Genomic DNA, 26177 nt, shown 5'->3' on the forward strand with positions numbered 1-26177 from the left:
CTTGGCGCCACCGGCACGCGCCGGTCCCCTCCTCCTGCCCTGCTCAGGGGCCGCCGTGGCTGGGCCCCGGCAGGTCCTCCCGGTGCCTGAAGCAGACAGGACAGGCTAAACCCGCGGGGGGCTGTGGGCCTCACACATCATCCACAGAGCCTGCAGACCCGAGGGCCTGGCTGTGGGCGGGCACAGGGGCAGGCGCGGGGCCGCGTGTGTAGTAACACTTGCTCACTGATGAGAGGATTTATTTGACGTCACTCTGAGAACACGGACATAGACAACCACCACTCAATTTTAATTTCAAGGGGGCTTTAAAAACAAAGCTTTGTTAAGTTTAGTGACATTTAGTTGAGTGAAATGACCACGGCGGGCATCTCCACATGCCCACAGGAAGTCACCCGCACGCCGTGTCCACACTGAGGTGGCGCCACTCACGCTGGACACTTGAACGGTCAGCCGGGCTCCAGCAGGGAGGGCAGCTCGGTCACTGTCCGTCGAGAGCGGCTTTCTGGGGTCAGGGTCTGCAGGCTGTGCTGGGGCCAGTGCGGCGTGAGCACCGCCAGATTGTCAGTGAACAGTGCTTTGTCGTCATGTGTGTTTTCTTTCGAAAGAGTCCCTGCACCCATCGCCACGGGGCCACTGAGAAGAGCAGCAAAGCAGGCTGCGCTGCAGCTCAGCTGACGGGCAGTTCGCACCACGTGATGGCACATGAAGCCTCAGCACAGGGGCGCTGACCAGCGTGCCCCGGCAGGATGTGGGTGACCCCTGCACTGAGATTCGTGACAGCTGGGCTGTTCTGATGAGACTGCACCCCCGACAGCCTCGCTCCTGTCCTCCCCAATTCCCCGCCTGTGCTCTCTGGATCCGCCCTCAGGCCCTACCCGCTGGGCAGGCTCCGTCCGCCGCCCGCCATGGCCCTGCCTCACCTCAGGCCTCGCAGGGACACACAGTGTGTGAGCCGCGTCACCCAAGGAAGGAGAGCAGACTGACTGAGCGCAGGCCGAGGGGGCGTGAGCGGTGGGGGCGGGCTCCGTCGTGACTAAGGCCTCGTGACACGCAGTTGGTCGCCCAAGGCCCCCCTGCACCCCACAACGCACCTTTCTCCCCGACAAACGGCAGCGACCAGGTGAAGACGTCCATGAAGTTGGGGAGCCAGTACGGGTGAGGGGAGCAGTTGAACTGCCTGATGTTCATGACGTTGTTCTCGTACTTCAGCACCGCGGCTGGGGGCAGAGAGAGGGAGTGAGATGGGGGGCCGCTTATGGGGCAGGTACCCCACCCCCCCCGTCGACCCGGTCTGCGTGTGTGTGGGGCGAGCCTCCCTCGGGGGGCAGCTCGGAGTGTGCACAGCGGACCCCAGTGGCCTCCGGCCCGGCAAACACTGAGACGCCAAGTTTCCCAAATGCCTGCCAGGCAGCGGCCCAGGCTCCCCGGTGGCCGAGAGGCGGAGAACATCGTGGCCTCTTGAGTATCTGATGACACTAACAGGAGGAGTTTGACATGATTCAACAATGTCCTCGCATATGTGACTATAATTTCTTTCTGGATTTTTCGGAAAGGCACGCTGTGTCCCCCAACGTGTAAATCTACCAACGCTTAAGGCTGAACCATGAACGGCCTGTGACGTCCAGCAGGAGCTGGGCGTCTTCATGGTGGTGGTAGCGGGGGGTGTGGCTGGGGGTATCTTATTGTCTGGTTTTAGTGACAGGAGACACGCCTGGCCCACAGTCCAGCGTCGCAGTGGATGGCCCAGTGGCCGCGCGTCCCCGTGGTCTGGCACATGTTGCTGCGAGCGGCCCCTGTGGCTGCGGTGACGGCAAGAAAAGCCAGGGGCTGCCCGGGAAGCGGCTGGGCTCATCACACCCGCCTTGTGACCAACCGGCGCCCGGCTTGGGAGGCCCCAAGACGCTTCACAAATGTCCTTGTCCAGGCTAAAGGCCCCGCTCACCTGAGACCGGCCGGGAGTGGCTCTGGCCAAGCGCAGGCAGCTCTGCAGGGCTCAGGGGCTGCCCTGAGGGAGCGGCACCCGCTCCCTCCCTGTGGTCTCCCCTGCGGCCTGGCCCCCGCCCCCGCAGGCGCCAGGCTCCTCCTCTCCTGGGGCGTGAGGCACACCCGGGAGGGACAACAGGGGTCTGGACAGAGTGAGAGCGCCAGCTGGGCTGCCTCCCCGTCCCCAGGGCATCACTGGGGTGCCCCCCGGGGCCGGCCAGCCCTGCCTCAGCGCTGACCCACCTGCAGGTGACAGCTCACCTGCGTCCCTGCGGGGCCTCCACCTCCCCATGGCGGCAGCCCCCTCCTACTTGCAGTGGGCGTCGCCTGACCCCGAGATCACGTCGTGATCTGGAAATATCCGAGGGTGTTGGAAACGTCAAGTTTTGTGAAAACTAAAATGCTTTGCAAAAGAAATTCGATCAAGTTGCCCGGTTTAAAAGTCCAGAGTATCGCAGACATGACTCCCCAGTGACGGGCAGGGCCTCGCTTCTCAGGATGACAACCGACGACGTCTTCTTGTCTCCTCGAGACCCAAACTTCCACTTCCCCCTCCCAGAACCTTCTGTGGGAGTGAGTGGATTTGCTTCCTGGCTGCCATCTAATCTCTAGTCCTAATTGCTGAAGAACTTTGCTTGTCATTCAAATTCTCCTTTCAACCCAGAATTCCACGTGGCACACTTCGGGCGTGACTGGGCGCTCCAGTCCGTGCTGTCCCGAAGCCCAGCCGTGCCGCGGCACGTGGGCTCCCCCGTCTGCATCACAGCCTCGCCCACCACCCTCTCGCGCCCACGGGGACCCCCGGGACCACGGGCACCTCGAATCTGCCTGGATTTATGTGAAGCACAGGTGCAGCAGCGTGGGGACAAGGGATGGAGCCGCTGACCCCATTTTGCCCACAGGCCCAGTTGCTGGCCGCCAGGCTGCTGAGGCAGAGCCCAGGCCCGCCCCTTGCAGTCCGACGCCGGGTCAGTCTGTGCCGACGTCGCCCCAGCTAAGCCCTGTCCCCTCAGCTCCCCTCTACCCCCTTTATCCCGCTGCTTGGTGGCATTTTCCTAACACAGGAAAACAGTCACCTGTGCCGAGACCAGACTATGCCCCACATGGGGCAGGGCTGGGGCTCTCCTATCCCGGGCACTGGGCACGGGTAAGGGCTGCGCTGCTGATAACGAGGCTGAGACACGCTTACAGGTGGGAAATGATTTAAAAAAATAAAAAAAAGCAGCTACGTGCCACGCGCCTCCCTCCTGCAGCAGCCGCCGGGCAGCTGTGAGCGCTCCTCCCAGGGCTGCGTGCGCGGCAGGACGCCGGGCCACCAGGCCAAGGCAAGGGCCAGCGGCGGCGGACACCTGAGCCAGCGTCCGGCCTAGTGTCGAGGGGTGCTGGGTGCTGGCCTGCCGCTAACCCCTGGGAAGAAAGCGCGACACGCGCAGTGTTGCCCGCCTCTGGGGCACGGCGCCCTGCCCACGCGCCGGCGGCCCACGCTGACCCTGGTGGGCGGGGGGCAGAACGCTGCTGGAGGGTGGTGGGCATCGGGGCTGGCCAGGTTGGGCCTCGGCCACGCGGAGGCCCGGAGCGCCCACAGGAACACGTGAGGGCAGGCCCAGGCACACTCGCTGCGCAGGTGTGCACGGAGGCCGGAGGGGGGCCGTGGGCAGCAGGGCCAGCGGCAGGCAAGGGCGCGCCCAGGGCAGCAGAGGCAGGTCCGAAAGGGGCGGGAGACCCCGGCCGGGCAGCGGGGGGCTGTTCTCCTGCCCGGCCTGAGCCCACGCCACGCCATCCCGATGAGAACAGCTTAATAATGCACCGAGCGGCTTCCGAGGCGCGTCGTCCATTATTCACAGGAGACACTTCCCTCGCTCCACGGAGATGTCACCACGCGCCCGCACGTCAGCAGGCGCGGCTGTCGCAGGCAGGGCTGTGCTGCGGCGCGTCTCACCCACGAGCTCTGCAAGGTCCTTAAAGCCACAGGCAGGGCGGGGCGGGGGTGAGCGGGACCCCACGGCCTGGGGCGGTCCCCAGGCAGCCTGGAGAGCTGAGGGACAGGCCAGGAGCACGGGCGCAAAACCAGACACATCCCAGCAGGGAGCTGACGATGGCACGGCCGCTCCTGGCTGCGGAAAGCCAGCGCCAGCCCGTCTCCTCGTTCTTCCATTCTGCCGCGGTCGCCGCGGCCGCGCGAGTCTCAACAACAGTCGCAGGGAGACGCAGGTTCCAGCCCCGGAGCCCCCGGGTCCTGTCTTCCAAAGCCAAAGGGTCTGCTCGGGGGGGGGGGGGGGGGGCCCCGCGCGTCCTCCTCGTGCTGACGGCCCATCTGGGCGCTTCGGCCTGCATCTGCCGCCTCACATCCCCGTCTGACATTTGTTACCCCAAGACAGTAACTCCCACCCCAGGGTGGGTCACCGACTGGCCAAGGGCCAAGGCCGCCCAGGCCTCCCGACCCAGCTGACCGGGGGCGCCCATCACGCCGCTTCATTCTCTGCCTGACTCCTTTACTCTCAAACAGCCACAGCCAGGCAAGCGGCCCTCAGCACAGCAGCCCCAGCCATGGGCTGCCTCATCCTGTCACCAGCCGCCACCTGCACCTGCTCACACAGCCTCTGAGTCAAGGCCCGGGCCCCCCGAGAGGCCCTCACGTGCCCTCCCCTCCCCGAGTCAGTCTGCGGCCCCTCGTCCCAGGCACCCCGGGTGGGGCTCCGGTGGGTGGGACGGGGCCCAGTCCCTCACCACCCCACGGTCGCTCCCCAGGAGAGGCGCTGACCACAGAGACGCGGCCCCGTGTGAAGAAGGCAGCCGGTGCTTGCTCGGGGCGAGAGGCTGCCTGGCGGCCTGGGGGTAGGCTCAGCGCTGCCACTGCTGCGGCCTGAGTCCATCCCCGGTCAGGGAGCAACCCACATGGCGCAGCAGACCCTCCTGTCTCGCCCACTGGTCCTCTCAGCAGTGGATTTCAGTCACTCTGCCTGTTCTGCTCCCCACGCTGTCTCTGGTGAGTCCTCTCACCCCCCTCCGACTATGGCCTGCACCCCAGCTCTTGTGTGCAAAAATAAAAGAAAAGCTGTGATGGCGCCGCGCGGGGCTCGGCAGACACGGTCTGCATTAGAATTCAAGCTACAGCTTCTCTGGTGTTTTTCTCTACCCTTTATCTGCACAGTGACAGCATTTTTATTTAAATCCACATCCTTTGTAAGGAGCATGATTCAGGGAGCATGATTTTGGGTTACTTTCCACTATAATTTCTTTAGAAAGCCTGGGCCCGTCACGGCACTAGCTGTCGCCCTGTCCGCTTCGACTCTCCCGAGAACAGGTACCAGGGACCGGGCTGGGCCCCTCCTGTGGGCTGATCTGCCACTTGCAAGACAATCTCAGAATCCGCATCGGCGGAGCAGGAGGGAAAGCAAGGGGGGCGACGGTGGCCAACGCTCCCCTCAAAGCAAACCGAATCGCAACGGCTCCCAACTCCCCGCAGCTGTCCCGGGTGGCGCACTCACCTTTGTTATTGTACACGTCTAAGTAGTTCGGCGCTGAGAAAATGGTGATGAGCGACGGGAAGCCCGTGGTCTGGCTCTTCCTGTACATGCGGTACCTGCAGCAACAGCAGAAGGTGAGCCGGGCCCGTGGGGAGGACGGGGCCCAACCACGTCGCGTTCAGCGAGCTCCTCTCCGGTCTGTGCACGCTCCCGTCCGTGCAGCCAGGGTGACAGAGGACACACACTCTCAGTGTCCGGACCACTCCAAGCCCCGTGGGCCGGGAGGATGGTGAACCCTTCCCCGTGTCTGCGCGCCTGGCACAGAGGGCGCAGGCACCTGCACACACAGGTGTTCTGGTCCTGCCAAGTCTCGGGAGTTGCTGGCATTTGCCAGACTGAGTAACCCGAGCCATGTGCCCAGCCCGCCCACGACTAGCCCGGCTGGCGACCCTCCTGACCTGCAGCTTCTCTCATGGCTGCCCATACGCACTTCCTAGACTTACTCCTTTGGTGTTCAAGACTACCCGGCTAATAAGTGATTGATTTTACAAGTTGACAGTGTTTCTATTTTAGGGCTTTATTTATTGCCAATCGAGGCTGGTGTCTGCAGGTCACAGATTACTGTCTCGGCAGGAGAGTATCTAGTCAATCAGGAATGAGCTTATCCGCAAGAACTTTGGAAACCAACCAAAAACCTAGGAACTTTTCTCCCACCGAGACAAAAACAGGACTTGGTCCTCAAGAAATAAAAAAAACACACAAAACCTGGGCTCTTTCCAGCAAGGTGAAAATAAATTTCATGACTTCGGTTTGATAGGTTTCAGGAAGATGACTTAGAAGCATTACTACAAGGTGCAGAACAACAGTCTATCATTCCCCGGGCAATTTGTGTCAGTTATTTCTGGCAAACTAAGCATGCCTTATGCGGCACAGGCTGCGGGGTCAGCTCGGACCTGAGGGCCATGCTTGGGAAAGCCCCGTTTGGACGAAGCCCAGCTCTGCTGGGCTCAGGAGCACACACAGGGGCTCACGGGCTGACGCGGCCCCCATGGCCAGCCTGAGGCCCGTCACAGCACGCAGCCCTCCCTCTCGGGAAATGCAGAACACGGTGGGACGAGTTGATGCATCTGAAGGCAAACAAGGGCTTCCGGTGACACCTCCTGAAAGGACAGTGTCTCGGGCTTGAAATGCTATAGTTTTAGGCCTGTTTCTTCCTAATGCAGGTTTGATGTGGAGTTAGTGCCACAGAAAACCAGCCCTCATTGCAAAGTCACGTTACACATTCGTCACTTGGAACAGGATTTCGTCATCACTGACACGCCTGTTTGTGTCCTTCAGCCTCACCGCCCGACCGAGGGGGTGGGGGGTGAGAGCCTGGCTGGCACTCCCAGCCCCAGTGCTTACCCCGCGTCCTGCGCTTCGTGGGCTCGGAGTATAGACAACAGGTTATTGTGCTGTAGGAACTCACACACGGCCGGGTAACTGTGGGGACAGAGAGAGAAGCGTGTGTTACGGAACCACGGAGCCAGCGCATCCTCCTCACAGCCAGACCAGCACGGCCCCCCGCCCTCCCAAAGCCTCTGGGCCCAAGGCAGAGTCCCCAGCAGCAGACGCACCCACTGGCACAGCCGCCTTCACAGACGGGGGCCAGGGAGCAAATGCAGACCCTATGTCTCCACATGTGCACATGTGTGTTCCGGAACATTCTAGGGGCGAGGGAAAGCCCCCGTCCCAACGTCTGGTGAACAGTCACGTGCCTGATGACAGGAGTGTCCACCTGGGGAGTGGACACCACCCAGGTGGACCGGCTCTGAGACCCTGCTCTACTTGAGGAGCAGCTGCGTGGAAGCCTCTCCAGATCGTGTGTGGACCAAAGTCCCCTGGCCGTGCAGACGCCGGCCTCCGAGGAGCAGGGCCTGCTTGGGGGGTGAGCCGCTGCTGGGCACCCTCACGGTGGCACCGAGCTCTGTCCCCGCTCGGGCGCATCCCTGTCCTGGCCAAGGCCTCATGCGGACACTCGGCGAGCAGAGGCCGTCTGCCCACGCGAGTCACTTTTCTGCCCTTTGGAAATGACCTGGCTGCGCTTTTCAATTTCCTTTTTCTTCAGGAACGGCTCACAGCGTCTTAGGACAGCACAGCACCAGGGTACTTTCTCCACGCTGGGTCTGATGCCCGCTGGCGCCTAAAGTAAATTTCCCCATGAAGTACATGTCTGATCTTGAACGGGCAGGCGCATCTACATTAATGATAATGTTCCTAATTTCTAAAATTTTTCATCTCTATTATCTAAACATTAAGATTTCTAAATAAGTTTGGAAAACAGGCGAATAGCACTTGGATTCCTATGACTGGCGAGCGGCTGCCTGGGGCAAATCTTTAATAACAGTGAGGAAATAACAGCTCCATTTCTGTGCCTTTTAATGGTTTCTGTGGTTTAACTCCAACAAACCGCAAAGTGCTCAAGCAGGAAGGTTCAACAGCAAGGTTCGTAGGAAGGCAGGAAAGCAGATTCCGCGGCCCCGAGAGGCCGGGCAGAGAGCGCTCTGCCCCTCGGGCGCGCTGGCCTCTGCGGTCACCACCTGGGGGTGCGTGTGACCTGCGGGCAGCAAATCGCAGTGACAGAAAGCTGGACAGGACGCGGGAGAGGAAATCTTCCTGGAAAACACCCACTCGTGTTAAGTCTTTCCTGTCTCCTCGCATCCATCAGGGGCGCCCGGACAAGTCCAGGCCGGCCCCGGAGCTGGCGAGAGCCGGGGCGAGGGTGCTCGGGTTCCGGGCGCTCGCTGAGGAGCTGGCATGTGGGCTGACACTACGTCCCCCCACTGGGACAGGACTGCTCCTCAGGCAGGAGAGACGGCATCTCGCTGAGTAGGGAGGACGTGGGGATTTCCGTGGGATCTTGGGGACCCTGAGGCCTGGCTCTGAGGCCCATTTCCTGTGTAAACGGGAAAATCGATCAGACACGGTGAGCGTCCGTCGCCCCGTTTGTACAAACGCAGACAACACTATGTGCATGCGTCCCAGGCCGGAGATGGGACGGTGCGCCAGCCCAGAGAGGGCCGCTCCCGACGCCCGTCACTGTGGGAGGGCGCGTGCGAGCCTGGGCCCGGTCTGGTCCTGCCACCGCCTTGGTTGCTGCTGGCGTTAGATTTTAAAGGAATTAGTAGAAAGGAGAGGGGCCGGGAGGCACCCGGGAGGGGCTCAGGCTGAAGACGAATAAAGGTCAGGGAGCAGAACAGTCAGCACAGCGGTTGAAAGCCCAGCAACTGGCTACTGCTGGCTCCTGTCCATCCCAGTTTTGTTTCTTGCTGCACTGAACTGCATATTAGAGGCTGAATCAAATCTCACAGATTTCAGGCTGTCGTGTGACAGGGCCCTGGGCATTATTAAAACACTTTCTATGCTTCCCTGCCTCTCCACAGGCTTGCCAAGGAGAGGGCCGTGCCCCGTCCTCGGCCTCAGGCAGCGCCCCCGCCCCGCCCCGCGCGGCAGGCTCCATCTCAGCCTCCGCCCCCGGAACGTGTGCATGGAGAGGACCATGGTCAGCTCCTGCCTCTGCTGCCCAGGCCCAGTGGGTGCAGCAGGGCTCACGGCGGCGTCCAGCCCTCAGCAGGAGTCCTGCCCACCTGGCGAGTTCGGCTCTGCTTCTGAGGCCCGCCACACGGCGCCATCTCTCCAGCACCCCAGGGTGTTGCTTCCTGCGCTCACACCTCCGTGAGGAGCAGCCTTGCCACCGTGAGCCTCCCCAGAGCTCTGCTTGGAGGGGGCCGGCTCTCCTGTCAGCACTCCCCACGAGAGCCCTGGCCCATCCAGGTGACGCAGCAGCCCCAGCGCGGGCGGGCGGGTGTGAGGGTGCCCAGGACAGCACAGAAGAATGGAGGCGGGAAGTTGGACGAGTCCAGCGGCCTCGGGGGGGAAGGTGGGGAGCCCAGGGCAGGGGACAGCAGGGCCCCGGTGCTGGTAACTCGCCGACAAAGGGCCAGTCAGACACAACGGACGATCGACGGCGACGTCAGGGCAAGGAGAACACGCAGAGACAGCTGCTGTCTGCATGTCAGAGGACGCACTGTGAGCAGAACGGGGGAGCTGCGGTGGGGCACGGGGCAGGGGGCAGCCTGTGCAGGCGAGAGGAGCCTCAGGGGGAGTAGGTCGTATGGCTCCAGACGCCGCAGGGGACAAAGAGGACTCAGCCTGGAAGGGGAGGGGTGACGGGCAGGCACAGGCCGGGCCGGAGGCCGCAGCGAGCTTACGGGGACGCTAAGGCGGTACACGGCGGTCCGGGGAGGGGTAAGAAACAAATGTCCGAGAGGCAGGCCCTGCCGCGAGGAGAGGGGTGGTGGGTGTGGGGGGGGAGGCGGGGGAGGGTGTGTGAACGCAGCTGCGGCAGGAGCTGCTGAGCAGGCGTGAGGAGAACAGAGACTGGAGGCCCGTGAGCAGGAGGCCGGGGTGATCTGAGCGAGCTGCAATCTGCAGCTTCAAACACACTTTGAAAACGACTGTGAGACGTTCTGCAAACCTCGCCGCTCAGAACCGTGCCAGGCGTCGCCTTTGAAGCCGGCGATCCCGGCACAGAAGCGCCTGACTCATCCGAGGACACGGGCTCTGGGCGCAGCCGCGGGCGCCATGGCAACGGGACGCGGCTTCGGTGTGCTCTGCTCCCCACCAATCCTCACTCTGACACTGGCCTGGCTCGGGTCTCCGGGAGCGGAGCTCCGGCTGGGACACAGCACTGACTGCAGCCCTGGGGTCAGGCGGGGGCCACCCGGCCCCTCGTCGCACGGCCCGTCCTCCACAGCTGGCCGCCATGTTTGTCCCGGCCCATTTTCTGACTGTTTTATGTCAATCCTGGCCCAGACAGTGCATTAGCTCACGGACTGGGCGGCGTGGCGCTGAGACACGCAAACTTGATGCAAACACGTCAAACACAACGCGGTCTCACGGGCCAAAACTGCTGCCCGTAACTCAAAAGGCGACCGTACCAGCCTGTCCACCCGCGCTGCTGCCCCTGGTGTCCCTCCGGCAGCTCCACGACGGCGCGCAGAGGGCGCCGCCACACACGTCAAGACAGACTGAGGGAAGACAAGAGAATCGGGACAGCCCTAGAAGGTGGGGTCACCTTCGCATCCTGGACAAACCGTGACCCAGGCCGCCCGCATCGGACAGAGGCTACGGCTGTGGGTCCAGGTGCTCGGTCTGTCGTGACTGAAGATCACTGTTGATTAAGAATCTCAATGAGAGCAATGAAGTCATTATCGATATTTTTGTTGGGAACAGAAGTGCAAAGATGCACGATCCCTGATTACCCAGCGGAGCCTGACGTGAACACCCCGTGTCCACACCCCAGGAAGACACCCGACAGCAGGTAAGTTCGGGATAGGACTATGTCAAGCTCAGCTGTCTGCACCTGTCCTGACTCCGGCATGCAGAGCAGGCCGTCCTGCAACTCGAAGCCAGGGTCAGGGGCTGTGCACAGGCGACGTCACACGGGCAGCCTGGGGTGGTTGGGATTTCAGACTGGACGGACGGGCTGGGAGCCCACGGTGGGCGCCTGGCCGCGGGGTCCCACGGGACGCCGCCCTCACCTGTAGAAGTAGGAACAGCCCCGGACCGTGTTGTGCGTGAAGTGCTCCTGAGTCTTCTCGTTGCCGAAGTCCTCCAGGGGGTCGGACCACAGGATGTCGCACATGGGCCCGTAGGCGGGCGGCTCCTTGAACCGGTCTAACTGGGGAGACAGAAGACAGAGCGAGCCCTAACCTCGCGCCACTGGGACTTCGGAAGGAAACAGCCAGAACCTGCAGCAGGCTCCCGCGCGCCCCACAGAGTGAGTGTGGGGCCTCGCCGCCCCCTCCTGCCTCCCCCCCTTCGGATCTGCCCGCTCCTCCTGCCTCCCCGCCCCTCCCCCCTGCCCTCCCAGTGTCCTGCAGCTGAGTCACCAGGACCTCCGGTCACTCCCTCCAGGGCCCATCGTCCCGCTCTCCCCAGCGCCGCCCCGCCTCCGCTCTCTCGCACTTGCCCCCCCCAAGTGTTTCAGTGCCGTGACCCTCCCTGCCCAGCCCCACTTCTGGAACAGCAGCACTCACTTTACCTCGGGGAGAGACCCACGGCCGCCTGTGGCGTGGGGGTCGGAGGGGAAACTTCTGACAAGGGTTACGTAAGAACCACGATGGGGAGAGCAGGCGGCTTGTATTTTAAGAGCAGCAGCTGCTCCATGACATTCTGGGTAGTCACTCACTGGGGACAGCCAGGGCTTCTGGTGAGAGGGGGCGCCCGCTGCAGAGTGTCTGGGGGGCAACCCGAGGAGGCGAGCAGGGCGCACACTCAAGCTGCGCGCGGTGCCGAAGCTCTCGCACGAGACCCGCGCCCCAGCCGCGCTCGGTCACCAGCCCACGGCTCCATTCCCACGGGTGCCCTGAGACGACAGGAGCCCATTGAGAGGGGCCTTTCACCAACGAGGTTATGATGCCGTCATTTTCTTTTAGTTTATTCTGAATGAACTACAATTAAACTACAATTCAAGGCTCTTCGGGAAAGCTAACAGCCAGTACAGAGCCTCCTGAAAGCAAGCGCAAAGCAGCGACGGAAACCCATTCAGAACTGGTGTTCCGAACAGTCAACACTTTGAGGAAAAGCCCACAGAGGCAGGTGAATCCAGAAGGCTGGCCGACTTGTCGATTCCCCTTGGGACATGAAAGGTGATGCCCACAGTGGCTCCGCTACCACCGGTTTTTTCATTAGTGTCTAAAAAGAATGAGGCGGCATTGCACATCTTCAACACCCAACGAGAGACTCCGGCAAGAAAGACCCTCTCTCTCCGCCATCGCGCTGTCCACGAAATGTTCACTGCAGACACAGACTTGTGTAAGAGGCAGAAATGATGGATGCCTTTGGAATAATTCATCCCGGCAAAATAATGCCTCCCCATAAAAATACAGAGAAACAAGAACTAATTACTAAGGGTGAAGCAGCGGAGGAGGGAGGACTCTTTGATTAATGTAAATCCCCAGATGAACACTGTAAGGCGACCAGGATACAGAATTTCTTCTGGAAAAATTATAAACAGCCGTCTAAAAGCTAACACCGTCCACGGTAAGAATGAACAACGGCACAATTCAGGTAACCACGGTGCATTTCTGATCGCTGCATGGCGGAGGCACTCCCGAGCACGTGGGGCCGGCGGGCCTGCCGGACACGGACCACCACGTCGGGGCGCCAGGGAGGATGTCCCGGGGCAGTGAGCGGCGTCTGGAAGACCTACTTAGTTTACCGTAAGATGTTTCGTTGCTAGTCCAAGCCCATCAGATCACAGGCCTAATCAGCTACAGTCCGGCAGGCGTGACTGACCCAGGACCCGAGCCCCAGCGAAAGCCGGTGTCCTGCCCCACAGGGCGCTGCAGGCAGAGCGGCGACAAGGCTCCGAGGCCAGGGCAGAGGGAGGTGCGCAGCAGGGTCTCGGAGAAGGGGCCACACAGAGTCGGGCCCGTGTTCACTTGATGTTAACTACAGCTCCTGCGTTTCCCTTCTGACAGGAAGGCAGGATGCTGCTCCTGGAACGCTTGGCCTGATGCTACTACTGTGCTAACGTGGGGCTTGAATGTTTTACTTCCCGGAGTGTAGACTTAAAAAACAACAGCTGGGGACTTGTGCAAGAAAACCAGGAGTCGAGGTCCAGAGGCCTAGTGAGGCTCATGGCTAAATGAAGCGTCCCTTCCCTGCAGTGCCATGAGCACAGGCAAGTGTCCGGGAAACACCAGCGTGAGAGGCAGACACGTGGCTCCTGGTCCCGTGGGAGAGGCCACAGGCACTCACATGGCGGCTGCACGACAGCCTGCGCCCTCTCCTACCTCATCACCTCGCGCAGTACAGAACGCTGCACATCCGTTCTGTGCGGAGAGCGAAAACGCTGTGTGGAATGGATTCTGCACTGACCCTGTTCTTACGAGCATGACTGGTGCGCTGCCCACCTCCCAGCCAAGCCCGTGAAACCCGGCGAAACCTTGAGTCACCCCTGAGAGTGAGCCCTCTCTGCAGGCCCCTGCCAGAGAGCCCCTCCATCCTAGGACGCCCCGCCGCCCACGCCTGCTGCCAGGAGGGTCATCGGCCACTGATTTATTACAAGGGACACATGACGAGATCAGATATTTGATGTCCTGCTCTACGGAGCACAAGGGGAAACATGGTTTCCTAATTCAGTGTTTTAAGGGAATGGACGGGATTTGTAAATGTCCATCAAATGGATTTCAGGTTCAGCGATGAAGCTGTGAAATTCTGGGGAACCAGAAAAACTGCTTACCCAAGGGGCACCCAGGGGTCCTCTGAGTAAAGGCCCCGGGATTGTTGGTGATCCTGGAGCATGTGCACACGGGGGCGGTGAAGGGCACGAGGCCACGGGGCAGGGCGCGGCCTCTCTGATGCCAACTTCTACGACGCAGCAGGCGTCAGGACAGAGGCTAGACGCCCTGTGCTGCGGGACAAAACCCAGCACACCCAGATGCTTATAACTCGAGCACAGTGTAGAAGAGCGTGAGCCGTGCGTTCTCCCTGGACGTACACACAGGACTGGGAACTGAAGGTCAGATTCTATCCACCTCTCTTTCCTCCTTGGGGATAAGCGCCAACATCTTTTCTGATGTCTCTAGAAGCAAAGAGGGCGCGTCTGCCCTAACAGTGTGCAGCTCCTCGTCATTCTCTCAGAATCACAAGAATTTGGACTTCCTGGGTAGAAGGCTCGGTGGAACAGCATCTCCCCGTCGTGTAACGTGCTCCACCGTGATGTGAACAGACTCACAAACCTCGAGATGATTCCAACGGATATTATTTTAAAATAACGTAAGTAAACAACACTGCTTGCTCCCTTTGAGGAATTTCGCACTAAGGAAAAGATTACATTTCTGATCATTCTTTGTCTTATCCTTTTGTGTTGCTGCAATTATCCAGTTAGAGCACAGCCCCAGAAACAAAAGACCGTGTCTCCCACGACATGAAACTATCCTCTATTAGTACATTCGCTGATGAAAAGACACTTCCACATTCAGCGGGGCTCATCTTTTTGCTGCCTAGAACAGCAGCAATAGTCAATGTTAAATTGAGGAGAAAAATCCTTCTTAAAAAAGCAAATGCTAAATTGTTACTTGAAAGCTTTAAGCTGTAACAAATGATTTTTTTAAAAAGACGATCATATGAATACGTTTTAAAGGTCGACTTGTGATATTTTCCAAAAGCAAAGCAACGTTTCTATCCACGGGAGGCCCTGAATCCCCAGCGGGCGCTGGGAACCGCCAGCAAGAAACGCGAAGACGGGTGTCTCTCAGCAGTCGCGCGCTCGGGGGCTTGTCTTGGGAAAGACCAAGCTGAGGTTCTGGAGCCGACAAGGGTCCAAGCCCAAAGCTTTGCCTTCCCACACGGAGCCCGGGCGCAAAGCGGCGATCGCGCCCACTGCTCATTTTCATTCAGGAGGGGCGTGGGGGGCAGAGCCGGCGGTGGCAGTGCCCACCGGGGGCAGCGGGACTTACTTTCCGGATGTCGTCCAGGGTGTTGATCTCGGGGGACAGGCCGCCATGCACGCACAGGAACTGCTGGTTCATCAGGGCGGCCAGGGGCAGACAGTCGAAGGCGTCCATGCAGGCGTCATACACGCGCTCCGAGTACTTGATCTTACCTGTGGACACACACACAGGTGTCCCCTCTCAGCCTGCGCCGCGGGCGCTGCTCGGGACGGCTTCGGGGCTGTTTCTAGGCAGAGCCTATCAGGAGCAGGGAACTAGGCCGCAGACGCCAGGCGTGATGAATAGGATCGTCAAATGCCCTCCAAGCGGCCACTACATCTGCTCATGCACCGTTTATGACACTGGCTCTGAGCGTGGCCAAGACTGTTGCTGACGCCCCTGCTACTGACCTGCAGGACAGCTCGCAGGCGGCCGGGCACCCACACCATGGAGCGGCTGGCCCCCATCTGGCCCTCGAGAAGAGCTGGCAGCAGTGTGCTGGACCTGCCCATCTCGCTGCTTCCTGCTCTCCCCTCAGCGAAAGCTTGGAGAAGCTGCCTTGCCCAGTGAACACCGGCTCAGGAGAGGGAAACCGAGTGTCAGCTGGCAGCGGGCAGGCTGAGGAGGAAGGGACGCGTCTGCCAAGCACTCCTCAAGCCTAGCGTGCACGTTTCAGGGAAATGGCATTTTGCAAAATCCACAAAAGGCAGCAAATCTATGGGGTCTGAAGAGAAAGGCCCGAGGCTGGCTCTGCCCCCAGAACAGAGAGCTCTGCTCTTCTCCAGGGGCCTGAGGTTGAGGGGCAGCACTGTTCACCCCAACACTGGCGTTCTCGCTTTATTTTTTAAATGTACTTATTTCTCATGCTGTTATAGCAAATATTAATTCAAATAGAGACTTCAGAATTCAAAACGGAAAGCTAGCTTTCGGGGCTTGGCAGATGCGTTCGCCGTAGCACGTGATGTGTGATGTTACAGGCTCTGCTTTCGCATCCGCGCACCCGGCCGCAGGGTCCGGACACACGCACTGTGGGGCCCCGCAGAGGAGAAGCGCGGCGGATACTCACATTCTTGTTTAAATGTGAAATACTCCGTTAGATGTCTGCACTCGTGATTCCCGCGAAGTAAGAACAGTGTTTTGGGGTAAAGGATTTTCAAGGCCCACAAATACAGCACACACTGTGGAGAAAAAAAACAACAGGACGATAAGCACGTTTCCAGAGACGCCCTATCGCCGGCGCTCGCACGGCAGGCAGCCGAGAAGGGACGCGGAACCAGCCGTCACCGGAGGCTGGGCCTCAGCGCCACGCGGGCAGTGCCCCCGGCCCACGGCCACGGAACTGACCCCGAGACGGGCGCAGGAGCCCGCGGGAGCACAGCGAAAGCCAGGGCAGACGCCGTGCGTGTGTGAAGAGAAGGGACTGATAAATAAAATGAGGCGTTGTCTTCACGACGGCGCGCCCGTTCCCAGGTGACAGACAAGGGCGAACGAGAAGCGACTCGCCAAGGCGGGCCCCAAGAGGAAGCCGCCCCGGAGGGCTCAGGCACCTGGGGGGCCCTGCCTTCCCAGCTCCCTGCCTTCTCTCCCCAGCACCTGGCTGCAACCCGGTGCCTCTGCTGTGCGAAGCTCTGGGGTTGGTGTTAAGATACAAGCTCAATGTCATCAAGTTGAGGGTCAAGGAGACTCAGGCAGACGCTGCTAAGAGTGGGAGAAACACCTCCCACCTGTGGACGCTCCGGCTGGTACAGCTGAGGGCCATGTGGGCCTGGCGGTCTGGGGACACCGCACCACAGCCTTTTGGACAGCCCCGCTCACCCGTCCCCGCTTCGTGGCCCCCCCCTTTGACACCCAGCAGCTTCCCACCCTGCAGCCCTTCCGCTGCAAAGGGAGGCTGAGGAGGAACAGAAGCTCCAGCATGCTGAGGTTAGTCTGGTCCTGCCCACCAAGACCTGAGAGCAGACAACAGGACGTTTCCGTCTGAAGAAGACTCGTCCCCGGCAGGGCCCGTGGCAGTGGATCAGATCAGAGGAGACAGTGACGTCCGAAGATCCAGTCCAAGTTTGGGAGCAAATACTGACCCTCAGCACTGGCCTGCACTGGTGTGTCTGGTCAAGCAAGACCGGGCTCCAAGTACGTGATGACGACGGGCGGGAGCAGAAAGCGGCTGACACAAAACGATACCAGCCCGTTACTTTTGCTTTCTGGTCGCGGTTTCCGACTATGGCTGTGAGCTGGGGCTCACGTCACGCGCGGTGTAACTACTTCTGAAGAGCTGGCCGGACCCCTGCCGGTGACCCCTGGCCTGCGGTCACTGGCCTGTGGAGGTGAAAGCCCCCCAGCGCCAGGGGCGGGGGCACTCAGGGGGTCTCTGCGTGTCTCTCTGGGTCTCTGCGCGTCTCTGGTTTTACAGAGGCACTTTCACTGCTTAATCCAAAGGGTCTGTATGACTCAAGCTTGTCTCCCATTCCAGAGAAGATGAACTGCTGTTAATGCCGCCGAGCGGACTGTTTTTTTGTAAAATGTAGAAGGCCGTACCTCAACATAAAAGGAGCACATGTCTCTCAAATGCTCATCCACTTTGCTTGTCTAAGGTGGAGCGGGAACGGGTATAACGGCGCTGTGGAAAATCATGTTTCCTCGTTGAAAGCGCGCAGGGAAGGCACCTACCGACACGGTGGGCAGCGAGGCAAGTGCTGACCGCGTGAAGCCCACACAGTACATGCGGGTCCGTCATCTCCCACGTGTGAACGTGACTGCACGGGCCCTCGCTCCCGGGACACCCGGCCAGACCCAGCTGCCCTCGGCACGGACGCCCCTCTGCCGTCCAGTCGGGGCCCTTTCGCAAAGGCAGCCGCAGCCCCTCCCTCCAGCCCTGCCGGTAACGCTTCTCCTGACAGCGGAGCTCGTGTCTCGGCGCCTCCGAGCCCGCCAGCTGCTCCAGGGGTCTCCGACCGGCCTGCGTCCTGCCCCGTGGAGGCCCCGCGCTGACAGCACCCGCTCACCAGCCGGCCTCCAGCCTTCCGGCGCCAGCCCCCCGCACCAGACCCCACAGCCACCAGAGAGGGCCCGGGGGCTCCCTGCCAGGCCCCCCAGCTTGCAGTCACGGGGCACACATATGCTGCCCCTTGCTACCTCACAGACACTGGGCGCCGAGGCCTTCAGACCAGACCCCGATATTCCTTTAAAAAGGGAACGTTTCTTGTGAAATCACCACCAACAAGGAGCAGTAGAAACTAGCGAGATGATCACGTCTTCCTTCACCACTCAAAGCTTGCTGGACTCATTTGGGCCAACTTCGTGGGGATGCCCCCTACTCTGGCAAGAAGAGGGGATGCGGGAGAGGCAGGGGGGCTGCACAAGGTGAGCTCCGTGTCGGGGCCTCCCGGGCAGGACCTGCGCACCCAGCTGGCCAGGTCAGAACCGCACTCGGGCCCCTCCTGGGACGCGGCGGGGCGGCAGGTCCGAGGGGGACAGAGCCCCGCAGTCAGCCGGGACAGCACACGCTGGAGGCCGGCTCTGCCTTCAGGATTTTTCTAGAGCGAACAGTTCAAGAGTGTGTCTGCTTTGACGCCGCGGGCCTCAGATGGGGGGAGAGGGCCTGCACACACACCTGTAGCGTAAGAGTCTCTGCAGGACCCACATGAGGCCTTGTGGTTGGCTCGCCGAACCGCTGGCTGGACACAGGGTGGGGGCGCGGACTCCAGGCCCCGTGAGCCACATAGCCGGCGGCCCCCTGGCCTGGGCCGTGCATCGGGAAGGGGAGGCACCGAGGTGCCGGGGGGCGGGCGGGGCGGGAGGCCATCACACACGTCAGCCCCCGGGCCCGACACGGCCACGCGGGCTCCCTGAGTAGGGAGACCTGTCTTAGATATGACGGCATCAGTGAGTCATCCCCAAGCCCCTCAGAGGTCACATTCTTATCAAATCAGACCATCTTCACACACGAGGCCACTGCATTTCCGTCACCTCTGCAGGCACATGGCGTGCCTAGAGGCTGCTCCCCAGACTCTTGGGGTGTAAGTGAAGAGTGTCTGGAAGGCGGGGCCTCTGGCCCAAGCACCTCAGAGCGTCCACATGCCCTCCGGCAGCTGAGGCTGAGATGCATCATTTGATGGCTGCTGCTCAACCTTCTCAAGACAGACAGCTCGACAAACACTCGAGTTACGGAGAGCCTCGAGAATGCCAAGTGGCTTGAGGCGGAGGATCAGAAGCTAATGTCGGCAAGAGGCCGAAGGGATTAAGAAACTGTGTCACCCACGGAGCGGGAGCTGGAGACGCCCGCCTGTGCCAACGGCTCCTCAAGCAAAGTGAGTCTATTTAGAAGGAATCCAGCATGGCCTCCCCACCCTCCTCTGGCGGGAAGAAGCACCAGAGCCCTGGGCTCCCCTCGCCGGGTGGGGCTCCCACAGAGCTTGCCTGGCCCTCCCCACCACGCCTCCGCCGAGGCCCGCCTGGGCGTCACAGCAGGATGACCTCGGGCATCACCAGGAACTTCCTTCTTGGGGCATTTACGAGGCTGCACGTATCCTTAACATCGGGGAAGCAACAGGAAGCTGCACCGCCTGGAGTCTTCGCTCCAGCAGCCCCTGCGATCCCTGCGGCCTGTCACGGCTACTGCCCATGCAGCTGACCGGCCGCGCCCCTCCCAGGGGTCGCCCCAGGGGGGAGACAGCTCCCCCTCCTCACAGCGGGATGGGGTGTGGGGACACGGGCCAGCGGCTCTGCTGCGCATCCTGTTTTTTCAAAACTTGCTCTCCTTGCAGGTCGCTCCTGGAGAAACGGTTAAGTGTGATGCCGGGCAAGGCAGGCAGACCTCGGCACCCAACATGCAAGGAAATTCGGTCCAAGCTGGAATTTCCACTTACCCGAGGCAGACGCTGACGGCAGGCTGGGCGGAGCCTAGCCTCGGAGGTCATCTGATTTGGCTTTAATTAACACGCTGGACAGCTCACCCCACATCAAGGACAGGTGTCCCCAAGGACACAACCAGCAGCTGTGAGTGTACACACGCACGCGTGCACACAGAGGCTCACACAGGCAGGACGCACAGGCTACAAGGCCCAACCACGTGTCCCTGATTCTTACGCCACGTCTGATTAGTTCTCTCCACAAGGAAGAGAATTCTCTGATATAAAAAAAAATATGTAATTTTCGCAAAGCGGCAAATGTGTGAAATGCACAAAAGGCAAAACCCCACGCCTCGCCATTTCCTCGGCATCTCTTGAGGCGTCAGAAGCCCCGGAGCAGCCCCGGAAAGCAGGCGATGGAGCGTCCCAGGAGCCGTGCCCCAGCGCTCAGCGTGGCCGGCTGCCACAGTAACGGCTCCTGCTCCACCCACACCCGCCGGCCCTCCCTCGAGGAACCCGCACGCGCGCTGGACTTACTTCGATGCTGAAGTACCCTCTGTCGACGTAGTCCCCCAGGAAGAGGTAGCGCGTGTTGGCAGGGGACCCCCCCACTTCAAAGAGCTTCATCAGGTCGAAGAATTGCCCATGGATGTCTCCGCAGACTGAAAGAGACAGGGAAGCTTGGATTACGGCCACATCGTGGCGAGGCCGCGAGTGAGCAGCACAGTCAGACTGCAGAGCCGGGCGAGGCAGCGGGCGCCTGCGCAAGCCTCCTCTGGCAGAGCAGGAGTGTGAGACGGGCTCCAAAGCTCAGACCTGGCTCTCGTGCCCAGGCTGCTGCGCACCTGCTGGGAGGTGACACCCGACGGCACCGCGGCTCAGGCCTGCGCAGTATGGTGGCCAGGCAGACCCACAGCCGGGTACTCTGGCGCAACGCTGCACAGCGATGGCAGAGGCGTCCATTCGCAGGCCAGTGTCCCCGGCGCAGCTCTGGGAGTGGACAATCGGGAGTGGGGAGGGGAAGGCCCGGCACCGCCAGCTGGTGTCTGCAGGGGTTGGTTCTACAGCCGCCCGTGAGGAGAGAACACGATGCTCGTGTCCCTGCCCAGCAGGGAGCTGTCCTGCCCTGGCACAGCGCAGCCCCTGGGGCGGACTCAGGCCATGCGAGACTATGGCAGCAGCAAGGTCCTGGTCAAGAGGGGGGCGCAGATGGCACAGGCCGGGGCAAGCCCACCAGCACCATGGTGAGCCTCACACGCGGTGAGTGAGCACCCAGGAACCAACATCAATGCCCTGTCTCCAGGCCTGAGCCGGCGCCTGTGCCCCGGAGCGCTTCCCCTTGGTGTGAGGGACCCACGTCCCGGTCAGCCCCGGGCTGTGGTTGCTGTGGGTCACAGGCGCCGGCCCTCCCCCTTGGCTGCCGGGGCTGCTGTCCTGCGTCTTGCCCTGGGTACAGGCGTGGGGGGCCCGGAGGCCAACGTCGGAGCCGCTGCCTGGGGCTGCCGGGCCTTGCAGTGACCGCCTGGCCGGGGCACACGCTGGCCACGCTGCTGCTCCCTGCCGGTGAGGAGGTCACTAGCAACGCTGGGCCTGAGTTTCCCCTCCGAGATGGGGGACCGGCCTCGACCCTGCTGGGCCCTGGGTTCCTGTTTGAAGGCTTCCTGGGACCGGATAAGAACTTGATAAATTTGTATCAAAATGGCCTTTCAAAGTGGTTTTAAATAAAATGTCAAGGTCCAGAAAGAAGGGGACTGAGGAGCTGAGCGGGTGGGGGTGGGCCCCCACGTCCCTCCGCCCCCGCCCCGCCCGGGGCTCATTTCAACTCCCAGCAACACCGAGCGCCGGGGCTGGGCGCCCTTCACTGTCTGGGCAACGACACAAAGGCCAAAGCAGCGACTGGGGCGTGGCTGTGGCCCTGGGGCCGCGATTTCTGCAGCTGCCCTCCAGGGACCTGCAGACCAGAGCCACGTCGCCAGGAAGGGGCTGATGGAACCCAGAGACCAAGCTCCGTGACGGCCTCGAGCCAGGTCTGAGGGGCAGCGGCCCGCGGGACGGCACGCTCGGAGGCCACGGCCCAGGCTCAGACGGCCGCCCCCGCGGGCACCGTCCAGCCCAGAGCCCCACGCGACCGCAGACACACGGCTACTCAAACGCCAAGTCCACGTGGATGACCCCCGCCCCCAGCCACGCTGTTACTGTTACAGGGCAACCCCCGAAGCCTGTATGGAGTGTGCTCCGGGCATCCTTTTCCCCGAACATGATCAGGACACTCAAGGACGCCGGGCAGTGAAAGACAAGGCCACGTCCCTCATTGCCGCCCCCCTCAGTCACCAGACGCCGCCCCCGTCCCTGACACGTGGACACCTCGCTCCTCCCCAGCGGTGCTCTCGGCTCACAGTGGCGCTCAGAGCTCTTGCGGGCACCCCTGCACATTGCAGCTGCCTGCTCCCAGCACCGCTGCCCCCCGCCCGGCGCCCCCTCAGCACCATGCTCAGCGCCGCGGGCTCCCAGGCCGGCCGGCCGGCCCAGGCTTCCGGCTCCCCTGCTGGCATGAGCTTGGGCAGTGCCGAGGAGCCAGGGCGGGCCCGCAGGCGGCTGACCCCACCGCAGTGTGAGCGCTGCAGTGAACACAGGCCCACAGGAAGCCCCGAGGCAGCTCTGGCGTCTCGTCCTGGACCTGCCAGCGTGACAGACGCCCATCCAGGGACGGACAGGCCGGCGCCTCACGACGCGAGCACAGGCCTCCCCGCTCCTCCCACATGGGATGTGAGCCACATGTGCCAAGTTAAGGAGTTTCACAAACTAGGGGCGCAGGAGAAAGGGGGTGTTGTTTAAAGCAAATAAAGTGCTATCAGACAAGAAAGTAAGGTGAAAAATAGGTGTTCAACAGACCAGCATTTCCCCTGTGGTCTACACGCTTTGAAGTCCTGGCTCAAAACCCATCTTTCTGTAAAGACCCTGGCGGCCTCTCGCATCCGGCTTTCATCATCCTGGGAGACCTGCATGAGGCGGGGTAACTTTACACGTGTCCCCAGGTCACTCTAACCTAAGATGCCGTGACTTTTCCTTTATGACAGCTGTTACTGAGCCCAGCGATGGCACCCGTACAGCCCCGCCCTCCCGGCAGCCTCCCGACTTGGGCCCCGTCGCGCCCCCCAACAGCTGCGTTCACCACCACAACGTGAGCTCCACGGCGAAGCATCTACCCATTGTAGGAGCAACCCTCTGAATTCGCTGGTGAGCCTGCCAGGTTCTAGCTACCTCAGCATTTTCTTCTCCAAGACCTACAGCCTCGCAGGGAAAGATCTCAGAGTTGGCAGCTTTTGCCGGAAGTTACACGCAGTGGCCCACGAGGGCACAGCTGCTGCCCGTGGCGGCTCAAGGCCCAGCAGTTCATTAGCACAAAGGGAAATCTTCTGAAATCAGGCAATTACTCAGGTGGAAGTGAGTTTGATTACATCATTCACGTAAATCTAGAAACCATCATCAACTGAAAAACACACTAGCCAAGAAAACAAAATCACAGGCGTCTCGCTCACTCAAGAGCATACCTCGGAAGAATTCATGAACTCACTGAGGAATTACAAACGTCAGCATTCGGGGTGTATGGCCACGCTCACGGTGTCACTGGACTCAGTCCCGCCATGCCCCTGTCAGGTGCGCAGTGCGGTCCTGGGCGCTACCTGTGACCTGACAGTTCGCCTGCTCGCTCATCGCCAGCCACCGAGAGAACACGGTGAGCACTTCAAGTTGACAGGCTTTTAGCCAAGCATGAGTGAATTTGATAACAAAGGTACGGCCTGCACGTACAGATCAATACAGTGATCGAGGCCTCTCTTCACCTTTTGAAATCCTGATCCTGAGTATGGGCTCCCCAGGGACTGCCCAAGACCCTGAAGATGGACATCATCACCGCACCCAGACCAGGCGCGAGAGACCTCGGCCTTTGCATTGCCCCTCGGACCTTCCAAACCTGCATTGACAGAGCTTATTTTGAACTGCTCAGTCAACACGGCCACAGAAAGCTTTCGGTTCTGCCCAGTGGCCTTTCCCGGGGTGTGGCATTTCACCCCGGGGAGGTAGTGCGGCGCAGAGGTTGAGATCACTGACTACAAAGCGGAACGGCGAGCGGCAGGGTCACATGTCCTGGGGCAGGCGGCCTGATTCCTCCTGGGGAGCTCCGTCAAGGCTGTGGCCTCGAGTTACCCGTGTGCCATCCACTCTCCCAGAGTCACTTTACTACCCCAGATGCATGACTCCTCCAATGTGCTTTGCCCAGTCTCCCCGCACAGCCTCAGTCTACTCCTGTGTCTCTCTGGGTTTTGCCCGCCCTGGCCCATAAGTGGCCACTGATGAGGCTGGGGGAAGACAGCCACCCACTGCCGCAGATGCCTCCTAGTAGGGGCTGCAGAAGAGACCCTCGCCTGTCAGCTGGTTCTGGAATGAAACAATGCAAGGCGCACAGAGCCCAACTGGGGCAGGTGTGGTGACTGTTGTTGTGGGAGGCGGCCGCCAGGCCTGTCTGTTCAAGAAGCATCCTGAGTGGTTTTTTTTTGTTTGTTTGTTTTTAAAGATTTAACCATTCATTTATACAAGCACTGGGTACAGTCAGAAGCGCGGGAGGGTGAGAGAATTCACCAGAGCCAGAGCGGGGAGCAGAGCAGGCAGAAGGACCGAAGCACACTGCTGAGGGGAGCAGCGGGCGGCAGGAGAGGTCTGCGCGCCATGTGGGAGGGACCCTCGCCCGGTGGCCGGGGATTGAGCCGGCGCTGCAGAGGCTGCAGGCAGCTTCGCAGCCCAGCGCTCAACCACTGCGCCACCGGGGGAGGCCCCATCCTGCGTGTTTTGCCAGATCCGGACAAACGACCTCAGCACCTGTAATCACGCACCATAAATAACACGCACGGACGCTGCTCCACTTCTCCCCGCCTGCGATGCACATGACGCCGCCAGATGCCGGCATCTGGCAGGGCTGGAGTCGGGTGGTCCAGCCCCAGACCCCACGGCATCCATCTCTGGGAGTGGGAATCTGTCCAAGCAGCCTCCGTGACGTCACAGGGCTTGCGGTGAGTGGCAGCCCATGAAGAATTTCCAGTTGCCTCATCTTTTTTGCAGCACAGCTCGCTGGCAAGCCCCCTCTGCTCCTCAGCTGTGTGACAGCCAAGTGGTAAAAGCTGACAGTGCACAGTAAATTGAAGACATGTAAGGTGTTTCACCCAATGGATTTTTGAAAAAAATTAACTCATGTTAGGCTTCTGGAAAAGCCAGTTAAGAAACATCTCCTAAATAGGGAAAAAAGTGAGTCATCTCTTAGACCTTTTATGATACTGCGCATAAGTTGACAAGCGAAAACATTATTTGGGTCTTCACAGGTGAAAAACCCCAGGCAAGCGAGCTAATGGCATCGAACTCTAACGCAGTCACCGGCTGGGCACCCTCAGGCGGTGGGGACACTGGGAAAGGGTTTGTCTCTCCGTGGCTTTCAAGGTCAGGTCTGCGCAGCGAGGGACGGGGCCAGCCAGCGTGCTCCTGAAGGCCCGGCCGCGGCCGGGGGATGGACGACACGGCTACAGGGCGGCTCAGCCTGTTAGGAGGCGTCTCTGGAAACGGAACTTCCGAGTCTTAGTTGAACAATCCTGAAGAATATGAGCAACTTAGACACAAAATATTTTCCAGAAAGTCATTCTGAGAAAGGAATTAAGTCTAGTTCTTAGTTCTACCTCGTTCTCTCTTATCTGTGATTTCCTCGCTGTCTTCCAACAGCTACTCGAGATTTCTTTCCCAGGCTGAACATCTAACGACGTGACTGAAACACTGAAATGTGACTGTTACTCGTTCATTTACTATAAACACCACCACAGCTGACTCCTTTTCACTTTGCTGGGTTAGTCGGGACAATAACGACACGGAGGTGATGAAATCTGGCCTCTCGCGCACTGGAGGCTTCCTGAGAACACTCAGCAAAACGGGAAGAAAAGTTTTCGCTTTGGCCAACTTGTGAGCACTGGTTTGTGGTGGAAAAAAGGGCTGAAGACTTAGGTTTCCCATAAACATCTTCTAAGGGCAAATCATTGCCGATTGGTCAGCTGATAACTTTCTTAACAAATGCAGAAACGGAGCTTTTCTAAAAAGAAATGCTCAGTTATCATCACATTACTTTGAAGAATGGTGTTTTTATTTCAAAAAATTTAATTATGGAAAGGTAAGAGATTGCTTTGTTTATCCCAAGGGGATGCTGATTTAAAAATCCGTACACCCGGTTATATCCGACGCTGTGTTCGAGGCGGCTGTTTTTCAGTTGAGGATTCCTGTACGTCCCACCAACGGTCAGTGTCGCGTATCTCCACGAACACAAACGGGGCAGTGTCCCACTCTGACCGACACCCTCGTATCAGAAC

At 60.4% G+C, this 26177-nt stretch overlaps 1 protein-coding gene across 1 annotated transcript in view; it reads right to left on the minus strand.

Annotated features, from left to right (window-relative positions):
* The window catches only part of PPP3CA (protein phosphatase 3 catalytic subunit alpha), a gene marked incomplete at both ends in the record, with an annotated part of 148101 nt that overhangs the window by 12181 nt on the left and 109743 nt on the right, over positions 1-26177 (minus strand). The window contains 7 exons of the mRNA XM_084252451.1: positions 1092-1217; positions 5472-5566; positions 6855-6932; positions 11033-11172; positions 14960-15105; positions 15999-16110; positions 20317-20441. Coding sequence (XP_084108577.1) covers positions 1092-1217; positions 5472-5566; positions 6855-6932; positions 11033-11172; positions 14960-15105; positions 15999-16110; positions 20317-20441 — 822 coding nt within the window. The remainder of the gene's footprint in view (positions 1-1091; positions 1218-5471; positions 5567-6854; positions 6933-11032; positions 11173-14959; positions 15106-15998; positions 16111-20316; positions 20442-26177) is intronic.

Source organism: Talpa europaea, assembly GCF_964194135.1.
Source record: "Talpa europaea genome assembly, chromosome: 13".
Taxonomy (NCBI): Eukaryota; Metazoa; Chordata; class Mammalia; order Eulipotyphla; family Talpidae; genus Talpa; species Talpa europaea.